The sequence below is a fragment of the Euwallacea fornicatus genome, chromosome 17 (assembly GCF_040115645.1).
Source record: "Euwallacea fornicatus isolate EFF26 chromosome 17, ASM4011564v1, whole genome shotgun sequence".
Taxonomy (NCBI): Eukaryota; Metazoa; Arthropoda; class Insecta; order Coleoptera; family Curculionidae; genus Euwallacea; species Euwallacea fornicatus.
Genome location: NC_089557.1, coordinates 2,078,672 through 2,099,746, shown reverse-complemented (window position 1 = coordinate 2,099,746; position 21,075 = coordinate 2,078,672). Strand labels below are relative to the sequence as shown.

The window sequence follows — 21,075 nt, the reverse complement described above, 5'->3', positions numbered from 1 at the left end:
TTTAGCCAATTAAGTGACCTTGACCAGCAATGTATAATGAAGCATTACTAGGTATTATAGCATTTTAGAAATTATTAGGAATATTATTGGGCAGGCATCTAAGAGCGCATAATAATAACTGTTCTTAAGCGTTGTTTACCAATCAATCATTTTTTTATCTTTATAGGGGATTTCCAGCATTTTCACAAAGCGAGGATTAATTTAAATAAATTATGACCACTTAAGCTCGTTGCATAGGGCCAAATGTAAGTAGGTGTGAAAGTTTTCATTTCTACAGGGTGTCCCGAGAAATGCGGCCAATCAACTAACTCTGGGTTTTACGAACATAAAACAATCGAAGAGTAGCACATTTCAATCCTATTTCTTAGAACTGTTAGATATACTGGGTGTTCAACTTAAATTAAAATTTTTCTCATGGCTCCTACAGTTCTTAACATATTACGTTGAAATTCGGAGAATGAGTAACTCAGTCGATTCTACGTAGATAGACGTCTTAATCACTTGCCTAAATATCCAAAATAATGTTTTTTTTTGGAGTCGGGTCTCTTTTTTCCGCGTCACATTTTTCATGGTACGCCAATGGTTAATAAGGCAATATTTGAAACTGCTGTTTAATTTCACAGTTTTTATCCCTTCCGCCTTTTTCGCACCTGTCGTCGTTTTAAAAGCGTCTAGGAATGCACAGTTTTCCCCTAAGAAGCACCTAGGTATTCCAATTTGGGTCTGCCGACGCTTAAGTGAATTATGGTAAAAACCTGGCGGTTTCTCCAATACTATTAGAATATTGACCCTATTCCTGCTATAATTTCTTATGCATTTGGAAATGCAAGTGCAAACACGTGATGCATACGTATACAGTCTGAAAGTCATGTGTGCTTCTCCATTGTTTTGGGAAAATTGGCAAATGGTAGCAGATGCGAAAAAATGTAAGAGATGAAACCGTTTTTGTATTGAACATCGAATTCAAACGGTAATGAATATATCCCATTGACGTACTGGGAAAAAAGTTCGAGATTGAGAAAGGGACCTATCCGGAAAATATTCACCGTTGGGAGTTCTCTAAAATCTTCATTAACATCTCAAAAACTAGTTTAGAGATGAAAAAGGAAAATTAAATTTGAACTGATATCCTGTATGTTTCTTCTAATGTCTATATTATTTTAAAAAATGTGTTATTAAGAAAAATATTGTCTTTTCGAACTGATCAAAAATGAGGAATACGTACTTATACACAACCACTTATCAAAAAATATGAAAATCTTCAGAGATAATGATAATACCGTTCCATAGAAAGCATACTTCGTGCTAAAGTACTATGTAAATATATGTTTTCTTATTTACTTACTATGTAATTGTATCACCAGCCAGAGACAGTTTTACGACTTCGATTGATTGAATGAGAGCCTGGCATACACGACAAATACATTATGATATAATAAATGAGGAAATAATGCGATAGCAATCACGAAGTAGGGAAATTTACTCGATAATGGGCTTAATCAATGCATCTGTCCAATATTATCAACGTCTTAGAATAACACAAGTACAGCATATGGCCTAGGAAACATTCCTAAAAATACATTGAGGAACTCCTGTGGATCGCATTGGGCATTTCTCCACTTCTATACGCTGCCAAAAAGCTCCATTTTTATTTTACTCACTCCACATTTATTTTCGTGCAAATTGGACTAGCGATTTTTTTATTGTTTCAGGTACGCTGTGCTCTAGCAATACTGTAGAATTTATAATGGGAACCAGCTGAGCTTTATAGCGTCGTAAGTTTAGGAAGTAAGTAACAAATGCAGGGATTTAGTAATAATTAAAAGCCCGGATTAGACAAAGCGGTAAAAAGCTCATACGCAAGATAAAACTGGTGATACTAAGAACCACACATCAAATTGATGCCTAGGCTGTTTACAGTGTTAGTTGATTTTGTAGTTACAAATACATAGTTTTATCAAAGAATCACCTTGAACTTGGAACCAGCCAGACGGACATCGCCCTGTTGATAAAACACCCTAAAAAATTTGCTAATCCGATCAAAGGTTCTATAATCGTTCAATATTATTGGTAAACACTAGGCATAACAAAATTTACGTGAACCATATTGCAACCAGAGAGCTGATAGAATGAGGCTTTGTGCAATGAAATCAAATACGTGGTTGGGACGAGTACTATCTTACCGAGTATCCAGAATCGTACAGATCCCTAAATTAAAGGATGTTGCAACAAGTCGACTTATCTACGACGTTATTTGAAGATTAATGCATTTGCATGTTAGTTTTATATTAACTCATGGACCATTAAATTGTCTAATGCATAATTTCACAACGTTGATGTCTGTACCACATATCTTTTAACTTTACGATTAGTTAATGGTTTTCTTTTTGGATACAAAATGGAGAACACCTCCTTCGCCATCGCATCAAGAAATGCTTCCATTATCTTATGCCATGCAGAACCTAGTCAAAGTTTACGTGATAATTACTACCTCAGACATCAAACCTAATTAGGATAATAAATATTCTCATATAAAAAGGGTCACATAATTGTGCTTTATTTGGTTATTTGCTGAAAGATAGTATTTTTAGTAACAGCAAAAAACCAGGGTAGACTATTGACTGTCCAAAGAATATCGTAATTGAAAGCACGCGGAACTAAATAGTTTTTGGAAACATTAAGAACATGAAATTGCTTACCCAACCAGATTTGCAAGTTTTTAAGGATTAGGAGCTTTTGCGTAACGAAGCGTGAATAGTTTTACTACTGCCCGATGATCTTGAAAAACTTAACAGAGTTAATGACCAATATTTCAATAAAGTAAAAACATAAATGCTATCAAGACTTCTTGTCATCTTCATGATAATTCAGGTGCCGCATGAAAATTTAAAAGTATATATATTTTTTGCTGATTCTACGCACATACAAAACCTACGAATATTTTAAGGAAGCGGAAAATGCAGCCACTAAAAACCAGTGATGGAGCGCGAATTATATCACCAGGCGATATTAACAGAAAGGCGGGAAAAGTCACTTAAGCAATGAAATAAACACATTTTACGAAACCTCGCGTATTTTTTGTCGTTTCAAGTTCACAATGCGTAATTCGGTCTAAAGGTTAGTGCCAATGATTCGTATTTTTGGCATAATTAGATTTTTTTCGGTTTAAGGAGAATTCCACTTAAAATAAAACAAACGATAAGAAAATAGTACTTAACATTGTCATTTAAATCAAATATATGTATAAAAAAAAAAATTAGAGTTGAACACAGACTTCTTGATTTTATGGTGAATGTAAATATTTCAAGGTTGGACGATAAAATTTGCTACTCTGGAATATTGTAGTGTGGTTCTTGATGCAGATTAAAATTAGTGGATCTGATGAATCAAATACAAACACATAGTTTTTAACTACCGTATTTTAACAATAACAACCAAACTTGCTTTTCCAGAAAAATAACGCACATGATAACGTTGTCGGACTAGATGATTTCATAAATCTCGCTCACGCACAAGACAGTTCTCTTTGGCTTATATCTTTATTTTTTACGTCACAACTAGACAACGTCGCCCCGATGGCACACTCTGTTCATTCCCATGACAACCCTCACCAAGCCAAAACAAAGAACACACCGCGTTTCACGTGACTCTCAGCTACACGGTGGCCAACATGTGACTTGGAGTTAATTTAACTCTCCTATTACATGGGAGTTCCATTAGAAGCAGTTTGATCGAATTGCAGTTTTGTTTGTGTGTGTCTAAGTTTGCCCTATTGGATTAATGCATAAACTTTAAATATAAAGAATAAGGGGAAGGGGTACTGCGATTTAATTTATGGAAATGTGTGGCACGTGGAATTGTCTTGGGTAAAAAGGTTCTTCTGTAAGGGAAATTCAGGATTAATGGGAATTTTTTACAATTTTCTCAAACCCAGGCACAGCCAACGGTCTAGGAGAAGTGGATGTAGCATTACGTTTGGACAAATTAGGCGCTAAACCATAACGCCGGAATTGAAGGAAGTCACTAGAAGGTGTTGCTACTTATACACGCGCCGGCGCACATAAGACAAATGATGTCATATGTATATACCCAGGGAGCTTCTAGTTCTTCTACATTCCTGGTAGACTTCCTAAAATCACGCCGGTTGTTTAATTAGAGAGTAGTTTGCTAAGCTTCCCTGAACCTGAGAGGTGACTGAGAAGTGACTGCTCAGATTCAGAGTCATGCAAAAAACTCATAGGCTCCAATTGAATTCCAAAGAACATCTCATATTAAATATTTGCAGCGTGTTGTTAATCACAGTTTGAAAGCAGTCCTCCGAAATTTCGAGACATCACAGGGGGGCAAACGAAGAAATAGAAAGTGCGTGAAAAATGAAGTAATAATTTAATTAGGCAGTGAATAGACGCTACGACGTCAGATTAACGAGAATACGCCGAATAACTTTTACTTTTGTTGCTTACACCGGTATGTCGTAATGCGATGAAATTATGATGCTCATCTAGAATAATAATGTGATTTGATAGTTGATTCAATCGAAAGCATTCGATCTGTGGGTAACGGTGTGAAAGAATCTATACTTCCCAGAATCTATCAGGGGATTACCGTAATTTCTTAATATTGTCAGGTGTTTAGACACTGGTACACAGCGCTAATAAATCCCACACCCAGTTAACCAAACCAAGCAAATCGGTTTGGATATGGTTTCCTCTAAACTGGTTTGAGTATTTCTCGGTTTCCAAAATTGGACGCTTATTTCTCCGCCATCAGTACTCGGTACTTTCACTTTCTTTTTTATTATTATCGGTCGTAAGTCGGCTCGGTGAATAAAAGTTTAAGTAATGACAGGCACTGGAGCAAATCACTGAAAAACTTTATTAATATTATATTTTACTACCACTGGGAGGTCGTTAAAAATTCGGCCGATTTTTGCGCGAAAACCGGGGAATTAATATTCACTTGTTCAAGTAAAAGCTTTTAACGAGATATCATTGTCTGCGTTTTAAAACGTTTACGTTTTTTCGTAGACGGTGCTCTTAAAGCTCTTTAATGCATGAGTTGAAGCCACAAGTAACCGGCACAGTAGCACACTATAATAGTGGCAAGATACGGTGTGACCGTTTTTCGAGTTTCAGCATCGATTTGTTCATTAATTACGAGGTCGGCCGAATTAGGATAAAGTTGCGTAACTTAGAGCTCAAAATTCGGTTAAGATCCCGAAGAAATCTGTCTTTTCTCTGGTTTCATTTCGCGTGGCAATTGAAAATAATCCCCACTTCATCGAAGACATTTTTTGCCCTCAACGATGCGGTGCTTTCAGGCTTAACTGCGAAATGGAGGTCTCCAAAAGTGCCTTTTCTGGACCCCAGGATTTCAATTGAGGTACCCAGGATCCATATCGCATCCGTATCGCTCTGTCAAACTGAAAATCAACCCCTCAGAAATCGAAAAATATGGATTCTACGTTGACCCTGGATACCTTCATTCAGGCTCTGGGGTTCCAGGGAGTATTAAAATCACGAAACAGGCAAAAATTTTAGGGGGAACGTTAATCAACATCAAAAACGATTCTGGATTTTTCTGTATTAAATCGAATCCTGCATCTACGTTTTAGTCTAAATTCGGTGATTTGGATTAGTTATTTTATTCGCTGGCATAGTCGTGATATTTGTTTTTACGACTACAATCTCGTTGATTATATTTGGTAACGGCTCGCGGCCAAACATTTTACCGCACGCGGGCTAATGTCAAATATTCACAAAAATTTCGATATTGACACATGTTATGTTGATTTATGTGCAGTAAAAGTTTTTACCCCGCACGTGAGGTAAAATGCTACTTTGCGCTTGCAAATGCGTATGGTAAAGTTATTCTCCCCAGACCCTCCTAAAGTAGACATAACACACGAAGATATCGTGCGTTAAAAAAAATTCTGGTCAAGTAGGCTTTAGATTTGTTTAACACCGAACTTGTGTGTCGTTGCGTTCCCTACGTAATCTCGTAGACGAACAAATAAACCTAACCTCACTTAAATACAACTCCGTTTATCTTTATTACTTGCGGTATTTTATGAAAACTAGTATTTTTCAAGGCTTCACGGACTTGTGTTGATTAGCTAAAATTTAACACTCCAATATACACAATTGACAACCTTAAGGACAGAATTCGACAAGAATGTGAAAGTGTTTCTCCCCAGACTCTCATTAGAGTCTTTAATAATATGAAACGTAGAGTTAATTCGTATTTAGAAAATAATGATCGACGTTTTCAGCATGTGTTGTAAATGGGTAAGTAAATAAATATTAATTAGATTTATTTATGTTTCATTTTTTCTTGACCGCTAGTAGTAGTCGCGAAAACAAACGCTAAGGCGTCTGTCAGGGAAAACAAATGAGCGGCAGACACAACCCAGTTAACAACTCTGACTAAAAGAGTTATTCGCTGTTATTACTGTTGTAATAGTTAATTAGGCAACTTACCAATAACTCAGCTGTGCTCAACGTGAATCCAAAACAGCGAAAAGATGTTAATTTCGATAATAATACTCAAGAAAATGTCAGGAAATGTCAGGCAACCTTAAAGGTAGCGGCCATTTTGAAAGTGATAATGCGCAGATCTGCAACGATGTTATAGAGTTAGATTTCCACTGTGACGACTGAGATGCGGGTTCAATTCTCCCTGGGTGATCTCTTTTTAATTTATTCAGTGAACGGTAAAGTATCACTTTGCGTGCTTGCTAAGTTAATATCTGTGTATTCATTAAGCTAAATTACGCAATTTGTCCCACTTTATAACTCTTCATATATTTTAGATCCCCGGGATCGAACTCGAAAAGTGATCGCCTTGTACATAACTGCCACATATAGAGCTGTCCACAGAGTCATTGCGTATTTGACAATGTAAATAAAAGACAACTTTTCACTAAAAATTAAGACTTTATCAAATAATGTATCGCCCATTTAGTTCAGTAACATTTTTCGATCTTAGGGTCAGTTTCATGATACCGTGCTCATAAAAATTAGATTCTGTTTCGGCGAACAACCGGTGAAGTGCCTCTTTACATCTTCATCAATCGTCAAGGTTTTTCCAGGAAGAGCATTTTGCAGGGATCAAAACAGATGATGATCTAACGGTGCCAGGTTTGCGGAATAGAGTGGATATGGCACAACATCCAAGTTATAGAAATTTTCAGAAGGTAAACTTGTATGTGCTTTAGCATTATTTTGATGAAACACAAAACTTGTGCTAGTGGCTAATTCTGGATAATTTTCGTAGATTCCGTTAGTGTATTTATCGAATTGATAACAGCACGTAGCCTAGTCAAAGGTTTTGTGCCTTGGAAGGAGTACAAAACAAACGACACCTTTGTAATCCCACCAGGCGGATGAGACAACTTTTCTTTGGTGAATATCCGCTTTCGGAGTGGTTTGGGTTTTCCATTACGGTTAGCTCAACATCTTCTACGTACGATATTGTTATAGACAAGCCATGTTTCACCTATTCTTATGAGTTTCATCTTCTTCTCGCTTAGAGGGTGGATCGGAGGTTGGCAGGTCCAAATGAAGTGAGCAACAATTTAAGGCAGTTAAACTAGCTGAATAGAAAAACACGCAATGACTTTATGGAGAACCCGTTGCGTACGCCCGTGCGTTAAGAGTTACTTATTTCGCTTATTACCACACGTTCGCAGAAAAACTCGTTTTCTGCGGCAATATGTTTTGAATTCAGAATATAAAGGGGGTTGGATTGGGTTTGCAGGGCCCAGAGTCGCATCAAAAAAATTATTTTCTCATAAAATAAATGCAGGAAAAAATCAAATATTTGTTATAAAATTCCTAAATGCGTTCTAAATTAGTCGGAAATTAGATGATTTCGAAACGGTATCGTGTGGACCTCCAAATAACACAGGATCGTCCGAATTCCACTGACCCCTTAAGTATTATAACACCCGGATCCTCGTGCTTAAACTGGGAAAACGATCGTCCTGTACACTAAAGGACTTGGCTTGTGATTTATTGAAGCAGGAAACTATGGGCGAATAACCTGCCGCAGTTTAAATGCCTGAGTAACCCAGAACAACATTTCATTTTAAGAGAAATTTCCATTTTTCGCTGCCCGTACCGGTATTAATTCCTAAAACTAAACCAGTCCGAGTTTTGTTGAAGAAAGCGGCGTATTTGGAGGTCTGCGATGCCGAATGACCACGGAAAACACCACTTTTTGAACAGAAAATCAAATGTCTACTCAAATTCACGATTCTGAGCGAAAGTGCACCGCTCGGCCTACATATGATTTTAAAGCACACGACCCGAAAGACACCTACGTTTCCTGATACTTTCACTTTTGTTCAGAAGCCCAAACGCAAAGGTTGAAATTTGTGTGAATTTAGCGACATATAAATTGCCAGGAAGAAGAACAATGATTGCGAAACGTCGCTTTGAGCATATACGCTGCCTGCTAAGATAAACCGTGTCGGATTTGAATAAACCGAAGATCTGAAGAATACGCTTTTTGTAATTAGTCGTTTTGCATTAAATGGACTTTTGTGCGAGCTTCTCATAAGGAGAAGGAAGTTAGTTCGATTTATCATCCGGCAAAACAGCCTGAAATTGGAAATCGAACACGGGGACGGGTCACGTGTCGTGTCGCATGAAGAACTCACGTGAAACACGACGTGGCCTGATGGAGCTTCCCCTCAGCCTGCGGAACTCCAGAAGATCAAGCTCAGTTCCAGTTCGAGTTCCTTGTGGATATCAAGGACGTTTTCAATCTAATTCCGAGATTAGCCGGCATTTTAAAAGCGGTTTAACCATATCACTGCGTATGAGTGACCTTGTGCTGTGTGACTACGGATTACTCGAATCGTGAATAGATACACAGTGGTATTGGGTCGTAGCTTTCCTAGATTGACTACTTTTGACTATAACCGTATACAGAGAGACGAATGCTCTATTTAAGGTTCAATAATCAATTGGGAGAACGTTAGAGCAGGTGCCCCCTCAGTGTACGAATTAATCTATTGTCATTTAGTCATTTGAAACTGTTGGGTAATTTTTGCTCAGCTGTTCAAAATGACTAAATCAAATTATTGCCCTCACTCTAGCTCAGTTTCGACTCAATACAAGTAGGAAATAGAACGTGGTTAATTATTGGACTCTCAGCGCATTTCACAGCGTGTTAAAATTTCGGGCCCCAATTGGCCTCGGGAAAATTACAGTGACGGGTACCACAATCCGTCTCAGCGCCCTGTAAGCTATGGCAGCTGCAACGAGGACGGGTACTATGAGGAGACGTGGAACCCATCGCGATTAAATTCGACGCCCATTTTTTCCTTGGGGAGCCATAGCAGATACTTGAATGCATCAGGTAAATTGATTTTAATGGTTATTGCACAGACTAAGTGATTGATTTTTTGATTCGATGAAGTGTCCAGTAATGCATTTTCGAAGAAACTTAAGTGAGATGTGATGGGGATTTGCTACTCTTTATATGGAAATATGCAGGTTATACCATCACATCTGAGAAATATGAAACGGGTTGGCGCGTGAAAATGAAAATTTGCAAATCATTGCCGCACCTATATGCTGTTGCAACGGATTAAAAATCTCTGCTCGCCATGGATCGCATATGTTTTTTTTTTATGTTTGACTGTCACAATGAGATTAGAAACTTGGCGCATTCTTAATAAAAGTAGAATTTCAAATTTAACCACTGTCGCTGGCCTTGGTTTTTGGGGAAAAACATCTGTACGGCCTGGCGCACCTATATTTTAGGTACTATGAGGAAATGCGGAACCAACTGCGCATAGCTTCGACACAAATTTTTTCCTCGGGGAACCAGATCAGGTACCTGAATGCATCAGGTAAATCGATTTTAGTGGTTATTGCGCAAAATAAGTGATTGATTTTTTGATTCGGTAAAGTGATCGGTCGTTGACTGCTCCGCCAATTTCGAATCATTCCAATTATTTTTGGTTAAAATCGCAATTTATCTCTCCTTCGATGAAACCGACGACGGGCTGGCATTTTCAACACTTTTGCCCGCAACTTTCACTTGTGCGAGCGCGAAGCAGTACCAGAACTGCCAGAAGAAAGGACTGAAATTGTTGCAGGCTCTTTTTTCGACTCGAATTGAATAATACGAGCGTTTTAGTGAATCTGAGGAAAAAATATGAATATCGCATGATGTGGAAACTGTATAAAAGTATGAACGCGTTGAACCCGAGTTATCAGAATTTGAAAACATAATTTAATTTGTCTAATAGGGAAATAAATAGAGTTTTCCCCTTAGGAGGCGCATGCATGAAGATAGATACCTTCATTCAATTTACTTACATAGACTCAATCTTGAAAAGCTTTTAAGGATAATATTGCTTATACACTGTATTGTTTCCATATTGGACAGAGGCGTAGGTAAACACTTACTGGAATGTGACGCATCAGCATAAGACCAAAAAACACGAAACTCCAGATTCCTGGTCAACGGCCTCAAGCGCATAAATTTCTGGACAATTGCGATATGAACTCTATTTCTCTTACAGTTTTGAGGTCCTAGTGGTGAGAGGCAAATCACAAAAATTCCGCAGCTCTTTTGAAATTTTCGGAAAATTTTAAATTCCGGCGGAATTCAGAGGAAATTTGAAAATCCGATATCTTGGGATGTTGTGGAGTAATTTTCTCGAAAAACAGCTGAAATGAATCGTCTACGATGCTACGCAAACTGGGCTACAACGTTTCTTTTGGTTTCGGAAATATGGGGGCACATTTCTATCCGTTTTTGCCATTTTGAAAGTGCTGTGCAATCCCTAAAGATGCGGATTTGAGGTATCCGTGGTCATTCACCAGGCTCATATCACTATATTAGATCGAAAAACGGTATGTCAAAAGCTGAAAAATTTTGCTGAAAATCTCCACGGTCGTTTAATATCTCCATTCAATGGTTTTCCATGCATTCTAAATCGCAATCGACTCTCGGTGGTGGCGAGGGTAAATTGGGGAGTGTCTCAGGGCTCTGTCCTCGGACCGATCCTCTTTATGATAATATATCAACGATTTGCATGTTGATTTCCGGTAAGTTTACGTTGTTCGCCGATGAGGCCACAATTTCATGGTACAGTCCGGATACGAACGACTCTAACAACGTGGTTATTGTGAACTTGCTATTGCTGAAAAGTGGTGTGCGCTGCAAACTGAGTACCAGACCCAAAATTTGGCATTAGCTGCGATCTGCTTCCACTTTTTAAAAACATAATTTTTACGCTCCCAAAAATAATAAAATGGCGATACCTGTGCGGAAGAGCCGCGAGCACGCCACTGGTCGTTACCTACCTCCAGCCTTTCAACAGACAGAGAAAGAATTAAAACAATCGGTCAGCATCACACAGTCGCACCGCGGATAGATTTCCGGCTTTTGCAAAAACCCGGTAAAAGCGAGAGTGCTTACACCAATCGGTCGGTTGTGAGTCCCCCCCTTCAAGAAGTGGTCCCCAGAGGATGGCGGCTCGCAGGATCGCACACCAAAGTCTAGTTCGGTCTTCGTGAGTGCGCGAACGGCGCCCCCGCGGTCGAATTCTGCAGGACGAAGGACTCATCCTGCCCCAACTTCGAGTATCCTGCGATTGGACTCAGGCTCGCGACCCGGTCAAACTAGAGCGAGAGTGCGGGAGCTACGGTTATAGCATGTGCCAGGCATGAGTTTAGTGGTACCCGCTAGAAAGTAGGTGGTTCGGATTATGTTGCTCCTTTGAATATAAGGGAAGCTGGATATAAGCTGTTGTGGTGGAGTGCGAGCTAACGCGGGGTTCCTTGGAGGGTGGTTAATCTAAAGTTTCCGGAGACGCTGGTGTGCTTTCAATGGAACCCATGCCAAAGCAAATCTGTTGAGTTCAAAATTTTTTACATAGTGATCCTCCGTGAGCAGGTACAGGGTTACTCTTATCTAAGTACATGCGTTTTAAGGGCGACTTTGAGTAAACCATGTGTAGCATGTCAGAACAGTTTTTGAGATAATTAATTTGTCAATATCGGAATTTTTCATTTTTTTAAATTAATTTTTATTCGAACATGGTGGTTGAAAATCGATTTGTTCATCTCAAAGCATCCAGAATCTGCAAGTTCTTGGAATACCGGAAATGGAAAATTTTCTCCTGGCTTTGTCTCCATTATTTGAAAAACTGTTGCAGATAGAGATGTAATATGCTACCCAGGAACTATTGACTATCGCTCATAGAACGCAAAGAAAAAACAATATGGGCGATGTTCCATTAAAAAGAACTTACGTTTGCCACGGATTTTTAGTCACCCTGTAGAAACTGATACAGAGTGTTCCCGATTGTAGCGACGCTACATTCATCGCTTTTTCTATTGCGAAATGTGTTCGTACATATAGGGGTTTTATAAGAAACCAGACCTATTTTTAAGCGTAAAAAATGGAACACCCTGTATATATCGAGATGAAAAAGTCCCACTTAACCTCGTTCAAATAATATGATTTTTTAAATGAAAATGCTCGATCGGCTCAATTTTTAATTTTTGACTTTTTTTGAGACGATAGACAAGTATACAGGATGACCATTATAATAATTATTCAAAAGTAGAACAAAATAAAAAGAACTCCAAAGCGGTGAGAGTTACAAAAATCAGTTAACTGAGAAGGAAGGTGCAACTCTTGGAAACTTTTGATATGCCGTAAATGGCGTTGTCAAAAAAATGACCAGGAACTGACCTGAACTAAAGAACAAAATTTATTTGTTCGAGCATTTTCATTAAAAAAACATCACAACAGTTTTAAATAAATTTATGCGGAAACCTTTGGATCTCTGTGTACAGTTTTATTTCAATTTTCATCTAAAATTGTAAATAAATTAAAGGGACGAACCATAATGATGAATCACCCTGTATATTTTATTAGACATAAAAAACTAGATATGTGAACATGAAGGAGTAGTATCGATTACATTTAAATCCATGGAAAGGCTCCACCAGATAAGTCACCACTCCAGGAATTTCAGTTTCGTGAAAAGATTTACTTTATCGTAATACTCATTCTGGAAGTCGGAAAATATGTATTTTCAAATTCCGAACCTAAATTGCTCTATATCGAAGGTAGAAAAAAGTCTGGATTTCCACCCGTATGTTGGGTGGTGTGGGTTTAAATTCGTGACAGGTTTAAATTTACGAATGGTTTAAACTCATGGAGGATTTAAACTTTCCCCCGTTGCCTGCACTCAATCACGCTTTAACCAAATCAAAAGAGGGGCAACATACCGAACCACCCTTTGACCTTCTCCCCCGATGAATTCAGGATGGAATATCAGTTACCACCACAACAGCCCCAGGTGGCGAACAGCCCTGTAGCCCCCGTGTCGGGACACCCCGTGGCGGTGGGAGTGATGCAGGGTACTCTCACCCACGTCCAGGCAGGCCTGCAGGGTACCAACGGAACCCCGGATGTTCAGGACGCGCATAGATGGTCACAGTACCAGCAGCTATGGCGGCAGCACGTTTACATGAACGGTAATTTGCCATTATTTGGTGATGGGTTTAGGAATGACCAATGCATAAACGGTTGACCCAGTGATGTGTAAATGAATCTCATTCATCGATTTGTCCTTGCTCTGTGTTGTTGTGGGTAAACACACGGATTTTATAATAGTTGTTGTTGGGTTGCACATGGTGTGTAGGAATCCGCTGCTAACAAGTGCAAAGAGTTGAAAGAGGTTCCAGTGCAGCAGTGTCTGAGGCCTTGGCCAAATCCTAGATTTATGAAGCATTCTTTCATGGGCAAACACCTAGGTAATCATGGTAATCAGTCCTCCATATACAACACAATGATGGCATAAATTTTTGTACGCTACTGCGGGAAATCGTAGCTTGATATAGCAGGAAAAAACCTATTATTTCTAAATATATTACCGTCTTGGGTACCTACGAATGCAAGCAAATTTTTTTATTCTCTGGTTCCTTGAAGCGAGTTGCTACACAACAATAATGATTTGAAACACTGCCTTAAACGTGAACCACAGACTGTGTCTCAATCCCGGAAGAAATCATTTCACGGAGAAAGTTATACCTTTCGATCGGAATTTTGTAGTAACGGCTCGATTACTGAACTTTAAATTAATTACCCTTAATAAATATGCAAAAATTAATATTGATTGTGAAATAGATTGGATGGTGCGTATGTAGTAGCGCTGGAATGGGTTTCTTTAGAGGATGGAAAGCAACCAGTGTGCCACACAATGGTAACAATTCTTGCATTGCAGATTTAAATTAACTGAATATTACGAGTGTATAATATTATCAAGTAGTGTAATAATAAACCCATCAGATCTACCGCTGTTTAAAAAGAAAGCGACGGTGCAAAAGGTATCCATTATAACAAAACAAGGAAGTGTTTTCTATAACGTAATACTTGGGTGATCTTGAACCTATATTTTTAAGTGAAAGTTCTGCTACCACAATGCTGGCAGAGAATTTATGTTTTGCTCATGAAACCGTATGGCAAATTTGCCAAAAATCAGTTTTACTTAAGTGGACTTATCATTCGAACTCTTATCGGCACCAGCGGCCTAGAACATCTGGAAATAGCGGTGTCTTAATCTGATTATTGACCCTTATTCGGCAAATATGACACTAATCCATGGCGGCTCTTATGGTGTATGTGCGACGATTGCGCGATGCATCCCTGGCGACGAAGTGACGTCATAGGGGCACCAATTCGTGGCGGTCCTTCTGGCTTATGTGCGACGATTGCTCCGTCATATTACGTACGTCTGGCGACCAACTGACGTCAAAGGGGCGCTAATCCATGGTGGCTCGTACGTCTTTTGTGCGAACATTGCATCCCCGTATGATGCATCTCTCGTGACGAACTGACGTCATAGGGATACCAATGCGTGACGAGCTTCCGTCCAAAAAATGGGACCAGCTTAAATGGAAACCAATTATTTGTAAAGTCCGTTGAAGAAGAGATTCTTGGAATTCGAGCAAATCACAATTTGCAAATGGCCGCTCCAACAATCGTAGAGAAATCCTAATTTTAATTCTGCATATTCTAGGAAACCTCCCGTAACAATTAATTTGTAAAATGACTCAGTGTGTGGACTGCGAAGGAGTGGAAATTCATTGTGAATTGGTGATATTTGCCGTTAGAATTACGAAATTGCGATTTCGTAGGAATCGGGGTGAATTCGCCGTTGATCGCCAAATCTAACACGTAGAACGTCCAATAGGATATTCTAGGAATCGCAAAAATTCGTGGAGAAGAAATTGGTATCCGCCTGGTTTTTGCAAAATCACTAATTGCGTCGATAATAAATTACTGAGAATTCACAGAAAACTGATATCTGGAATTTTCTCTTTTGCAGAATTACGAAATATTGATTTTTGAACATTCAACTTCGCATTCGACAAGGTTCATCGGTTATCGCTGCTTCGATAGGAGACAAATCCTCAAGACGGAACCCGCAAGAAAAACCGATGTTGATGATGGCTGTAAAAAACCGCAACGTCGGATTTCGAATAACACATCGCCACGTGGTAGAAGAGAAAAGGTTGCAATGATGAAGTGTCAATCACCTCGAATGGTCCCTCAGAATAATTCGAGGAAAGAGCGAAAACGTTTTTTTCAAAAGTTCGTTTTTTTTTTAATATCTCCGATAGTCCCCTGAATTTTTTAAAATTTTAAAACGGCATATTTTTGACTCATATTTTCTACAATTTAACCGACCTCGTATGTTTGATCATTACCCACTTCCTTATGGTTGAGATGAACTAACCTGAACTAACCTGAATTAATGACTTGTTCGACATTTCGCCCCTAGTGGAAGTGAAGATATTGCGAAGCAACATTAACCTTGATTGACAACATTGAACGTATTCCTTTTCCTTTCACTTCAAATTACTTCTTTAACGGCCACCATGGAATGTTTTATATTTTCTTTCCTTTATGACCTTTTAGCAGATGGCTCGTCTCGCGCGTACTACGGCCAGCCCTCCCTCCACCCTTTGCTGGTCATCACATGTTCACCTCGTTCTACCCAGACCAGATCGAACTTTTACATTAAAAATCTTAATATCGGTTTTAGCAGCCAAAAGAGAAATTCCCAAAAAACTTAATTCCCCGATCACAAACTCCTGCCGTTCACCCGAAACCGCCACTCTTCCGCATACAAAATAGGCACCATCGTGAACCTTTTGTTTTTTTTGCCAAGCACAGTCTTCTGTTTTTGGTACCGATTTAGCACCAGCCTGCTCGATTAGTTTCAGGTCGAGTCGCAGTCGTAAATCCCGCCTACTGATTTTTACGTGGAAATGACTTTAACAATTGACTGTTGTGGCCGCGCGTAAAAAAAGCGGTTGTCCATGAACGAGGATGAGATTAGAGAAGCTTAGGACACCTAATGGGTGTACCCGCCATCTGTGAGCCTACCAAAAGCGTTACGATGCGTCAAAGTTGGTCCTTTCGAAGGCGCCGCCTCGGAAAAGCAGTGAAATTCAGTTATGGTCGGAAAAACGTCTTCTTAAAAACCGCCTCTCGCTAATTAAACACACCAAAGGACGGCGGACTTGGCGCAACAATAGCGGAACGTTGCCTTTGTTCTGTGCCATAAACATCGGGAAAACGCGGCGAAAACTCCCCAATATCGTACATCCAAATTCGGTTTCGGGAACCAGTTTCCAGCAGCACCATTTGTCTCTAGGCGGTCTAGAACCACTTACAGTTCCTAGTGAACCTGAAGTGCCCACTTAGCGTGTGGCTCTCGCAGTTCATTTCCTAAACACGTGAAGGCCACCGCATTTTTGGGCGTCATCAAACGAATTCCACTCGTCTGATGAAGACTTTGCGCACCGATATGCGTGTGCAAAGTGTGCGCGCACTACCTTTCGAGTGCCCGTGTTGAAGGAAGTGTCAATCTGGATCACGTTCCGGTTTCCAAACATTGCGGCTGCTCTAATCAGGCCCGAATCTGGCATCTGGCATCCGAGAAGAAATCCTTGGTATCTCTGACGCATTTTGTAACATTGACCTTGCGTGACAAAAATCTTTTTTTATAGCTCAGGATAATGTCGGCGTATTTCGGTTAATTTAGCGTTGGCAGGAGAGCCCGTTTCTAATTTTACGCTTACGATTATTAGTAGTACCTACATCAGCTGAAAGTAATAAAAGTCATATGATTTTAGTTTCTGTGACAAGACCGGCCTAGATACCGGCGAGTGCTGACAGATGCTGTAGGTGGTTTATGGCCTGATTTTCTGGCAGAGAGCTCGAAATTTCGAACGTCCACAAATATTATTTTTATTCTAAATAAGCGCATAAACAAACAGATCTATTGGTTTTAAGAACATTCACCGCGGTAATGCGGGAATTTTTAGGCGTTGTGGCAACATCGCGCATTGCTTCTTTCGACGCAGAGAGAGAGAGAGAGAGAAGAAAGGCACGTTTTGCATCATCTAGCGTTGCCTGATTGTCAAAGTCAAAATCCTTGTGCGTTCTGAGGGGAGTATTGAAAAACGATCAGTGCAGCTGCTGGAAATCAAAATATTAGCATAAGGAAACGAGCAGTTCTAGCATTAAATTTGGGCTTTTCCGGTTTATTTACCTCTCGCAGTTCCCCCGCCGTTAGTTAAATTCCTCAGTAACACTCTCCCCAGAGAGCTCAGAACACCTTCGAGTTCGCGCGAAATTTTCAGATCCAGACAAACATTAATTTTGTTCTAAATAGTCGTATAAATAAACGTATTTATTAGTTTGAGGAAAATTCGCATCTCCCCTGCCAAAGCTTCACCTCATTTGCCCCCAGGCGTGTTGGCAAGAATGCAGGAATTTTGGCTTTTTTGGCAACACTGCACATTTGCCATTTCGATAAACCGAAAAAGCAAAAGTATATTCGTTTATGATGGAGCGCTGTCCGATTGTTACATTCGAAATTCTTATGCATTGGGTTGAGGGTTTTAATTAAAGCGACACCTGGTGGGCAAAAAGCCAATGTACGATGTCGGGTAACACTGTTTTGTTACCGTTTTTCCCCTCACTCATTTTGACAAATGAGACATTAATCATAGTTTTAGCGGAATAGCGACGGATTGCTTACTATGTCCAGTTCTTCTACGTCATTAGTAATGACTAACAAGTAACAAACCATTTGATTTGTTACTCGATTTCTCCGGGTTATTTACGTTTCGCAGCGCTCCCATCGGTAGCTAAACTTCTCATTACACTCTTCTTTGAATCTAGACTGAAAAACCTCCCGGCATTTTGACGAAAGATTGACATGCTTCGCATTAATTTTTATTTTAGATTAAACAAATTAGTCAACTATTTTGAGCAAAATTAGCGCCTCAATTGCCCCAGAAGTTTCGTAGGAATGCAGAAATTTGAGCATTTTGTGGCAACATTGCCCCTATACCCGGAGTGGTCGCATTGTCCATCTGTTGAACATAACCGGGTACATCCTGCATTATGCAGCGTTGCCTGCTTGTCTTATTCATATTTCTTTTGAAGAAATATGTATCATTCGCCTGAAAAATAGAGAACCGTAGTGTTTTTTTTTAATTAGATAAAAAAGAAAAAAATGGTTTAAAAAAGTTTTAAAAACACAGCGAGCGTGGACTGCTGGGTCTTGTGGCATCTCCTTTCAGATGGAATTAGTTATCACGTCTAAAAAAAGTCTAAATAGCGGCGATTGAAATCTTTTAAGAACGCCAATGAAGGAGAAAGTATCTAATCAATTTTCACGCCACATCGTAAAGTATTACTTGCCGTGAAGTAAGCATTGCACAACTGTTACCAAACTGTTCTTGAGGCGGTCTTTAGCCTGCAATGCTCACATCCGTGGACGTTGGCGAAACAAATAAAGGATCTCTCATGTTCCAAAGCAAACATTACCCAATTACCGCCGAAGATATTCCTTCACCTCCTAGGAGTGTTTATGTAACCTACGGAACAACCCCACTTATGATGACACAATGTTTAGTATTGAAAACTTGATCGGTACTTGGGGATTACCCTCTATTGATGCGACTGCTTCAAATGCCAATTAAATACCACATGATAGGTGACTTTGTGGTTACTTGTTGGTATAATATCTTAAAATGTGGGAATTTCTTTATTGATTGATTGAATTGAAAATAAGAGAAAATTCCAAAAATCGCCACTCCTGGCCTCAACATTGACTTCTGAAATGCGCGGACTTGGTATTCATCGAACGCACTTTTCGCATGTAGCAAATACAAAATAGTTTCTCACATCATCTGAAGTACGATTTGAATACCTGAATAAAATGTTATGGTGCCTTGCACATTCGTGCATGTGTGACAACTTAATGATTGATAATTATCGCAGTTTTTCATTTAATTGTTACAAATTATAAGCTTTTGTGGTCCCACACAGTGATATAGTACGTCAGTTTTTCCACGTTCCCGTGACGCAGCTTTTGATATGCATGTGTAATTCTCGGTCACCATTTTGTCAAGAAAACTTTCATTTTTTTTTTTACTATTAATTTAATTGGTTCAAGATTTGGAATCCGAGAAATCCTTAATCGCATCCTTGAACTCGGCAAAGAATAAAATGTGACCCCGCCATTGCGATCAAAAGGAACCCGTTCACGTATCTTATATAAGAGCTCCAAAAGGAAGAAGACCTGAGAATGTAACGTGTGGTATAATTTCCATTGCAAATAGCCATGCACAGGTATTCAGTGCTGCAATACCTGCATTTCTCTTCGGAATGCAAGAACCGGAGAACCCGCGACGCATGTAGTTCGCATGCACTCTCTGGCCTACTGAACCAGTCTGGTTTTGCGGTGAAAACGAAAGTCTTCTTGTCTTTTCCTGGTGTGTTCCCTTCCTGGTTCGTGTTCACTATGCTTGTCCGATGTTAATTACATTATCTCCGATCTATGAGGGGGGGGTTTTTTATCCAATTACCAATTTGACTCGCAGTGTAATTTCAACTATTGGACTTGTGCATCGGTCAAAAAACATATTTGCCTGGGCTAATGTTTGTCTAGTAGTCGGGAAGACAATGCGAAATTTGGGTCTGTTATTTGGGTAGATCGTCCGGCAATTTTTTTTTTGCTAAGTAATGGCATGTTGTTTAAACAACACACCTCCGGCTTTGTCAACGAAATCGGGCTAAATTAAATAGACGGTTTGAAGGCCAAAAACTTACTAAACATGTTTAAATTGCGTTATTAGGTTAAACTAGACGGAGAAAAAGTCTGGTGCAACCACCAAAGTGGACTTTCCTGCTTCAAAACAGTACTTACTTAGACAAGTATGTGACTTATGTTAGTAATCTCTCCTCATTACTTTCAGTTAGGGAAATATAATAGGTAGTTATTGCTATACGAATTTTTACTTATGTGTTTTTTGGCTACATTTTATTTTCTTGTTTCAGGTAAGTTTCAAATACACTGTGCCGACTTTTGTCGAACCCATGGTTGTTTCAAATGCATTGTAAGTAGAAAACAAGTAATTAATTCGAAAACAGCAAACTCACATGTGCAATCAAATTTAAACTGGATTATAAGCTAAAAAGTTCAGTTTATTGCGAAAAAGAGCAATTTCGTTTAAAATTACATAGGTAAAGGTTTTCATCAAAAAAGCAACTTGGTTTTTTTTTAACGAACCTTTTGGGCCACTGTAGTCAAAGATAACGTGAGATTATGCCATTTCCTTGATTTTAAGAAACTAGTATTACTTCAGTAAAAAAAAAATATTTAATGAATTAATTTTTTTGTTCATTTTACTTTAACTTAAAGTCAGCAATTTAATCGACAAATTTAAGGCATCGCATTCGAAAATTGAAACTTCCGGTCAAACCCGAAGTAACCAAATATTCAAAACTATCTATCTTCAAAAAATAAGGGGTCCAAATTTCAAAATTTTCTATAAAATAACAAAGAAACTACACGGCATCCTCACTTTCTGTTGTCACCCGGTATACCTAAACGTGGTTGGGATTCTTTTCTTTCCGCTCCGAAAAACTGTGCTACTTTCAAACCTATTTCAGCACTTTTAGTAGTGATAGGGTGACACAATTTTTCAAGGTGTGGGTACTCTTTGGTTT

General features: G+C 39.1%; 1 protein-coding gene and 1 long non-coding RNA gene across 5 annotated transcripts in view; one reads left to right on the top strand and one right to left on the bottom strand.

Annotated features, from left to right (window-relative positions):
• The window catches only part of LOC136344707 (uncharacterized), a 41,333-nt gene extending 34,745 nt beyond the window's left edge, over positions 1-6,588 (bottom strand). The window contains exon 1 of the long non-coding RNA XR_010732992.1: positions 6,480-6,588. This is a non-coding gene — a long non-coding RNA (uncharacterized lncRNA). The remainder of the gene's footprint in view (positions 1-6,479) is intronic.
• The window catches only part of Pdp1 (PAR-domain protein 1), a 38,221-nt gene that overhangs the window by 5,561 nt on the left and 11,585 nt on the right, over positions 1-21,075 (top strand). Inside the window, exons 1-2 of one of the 4 annotated variants that reach the window (XM_066292394.1) lie at positions 11,074-11,715; positions 13,303-13,514. The exons of 1 other annotated variant lie outside the window; for it this stretch is intronic. In XM_066292394.1, the coding sequence (XP_066148491.1) occupies positions 11,690-11,715; positions 13,303-13,514 (238 nt within the window). In that variant the 5' untranslated portion in view covers positions 11,074-11,689. Of the gene's footprint in view, positions 1-11,073; positions 11,716-13,302; positions 13,515-21,075 lie in introns of those variants that run through there. 2 more of the 4 variants (XM_066292395.1, XM_066292396.1) reach the window with 2 other exon arrangements.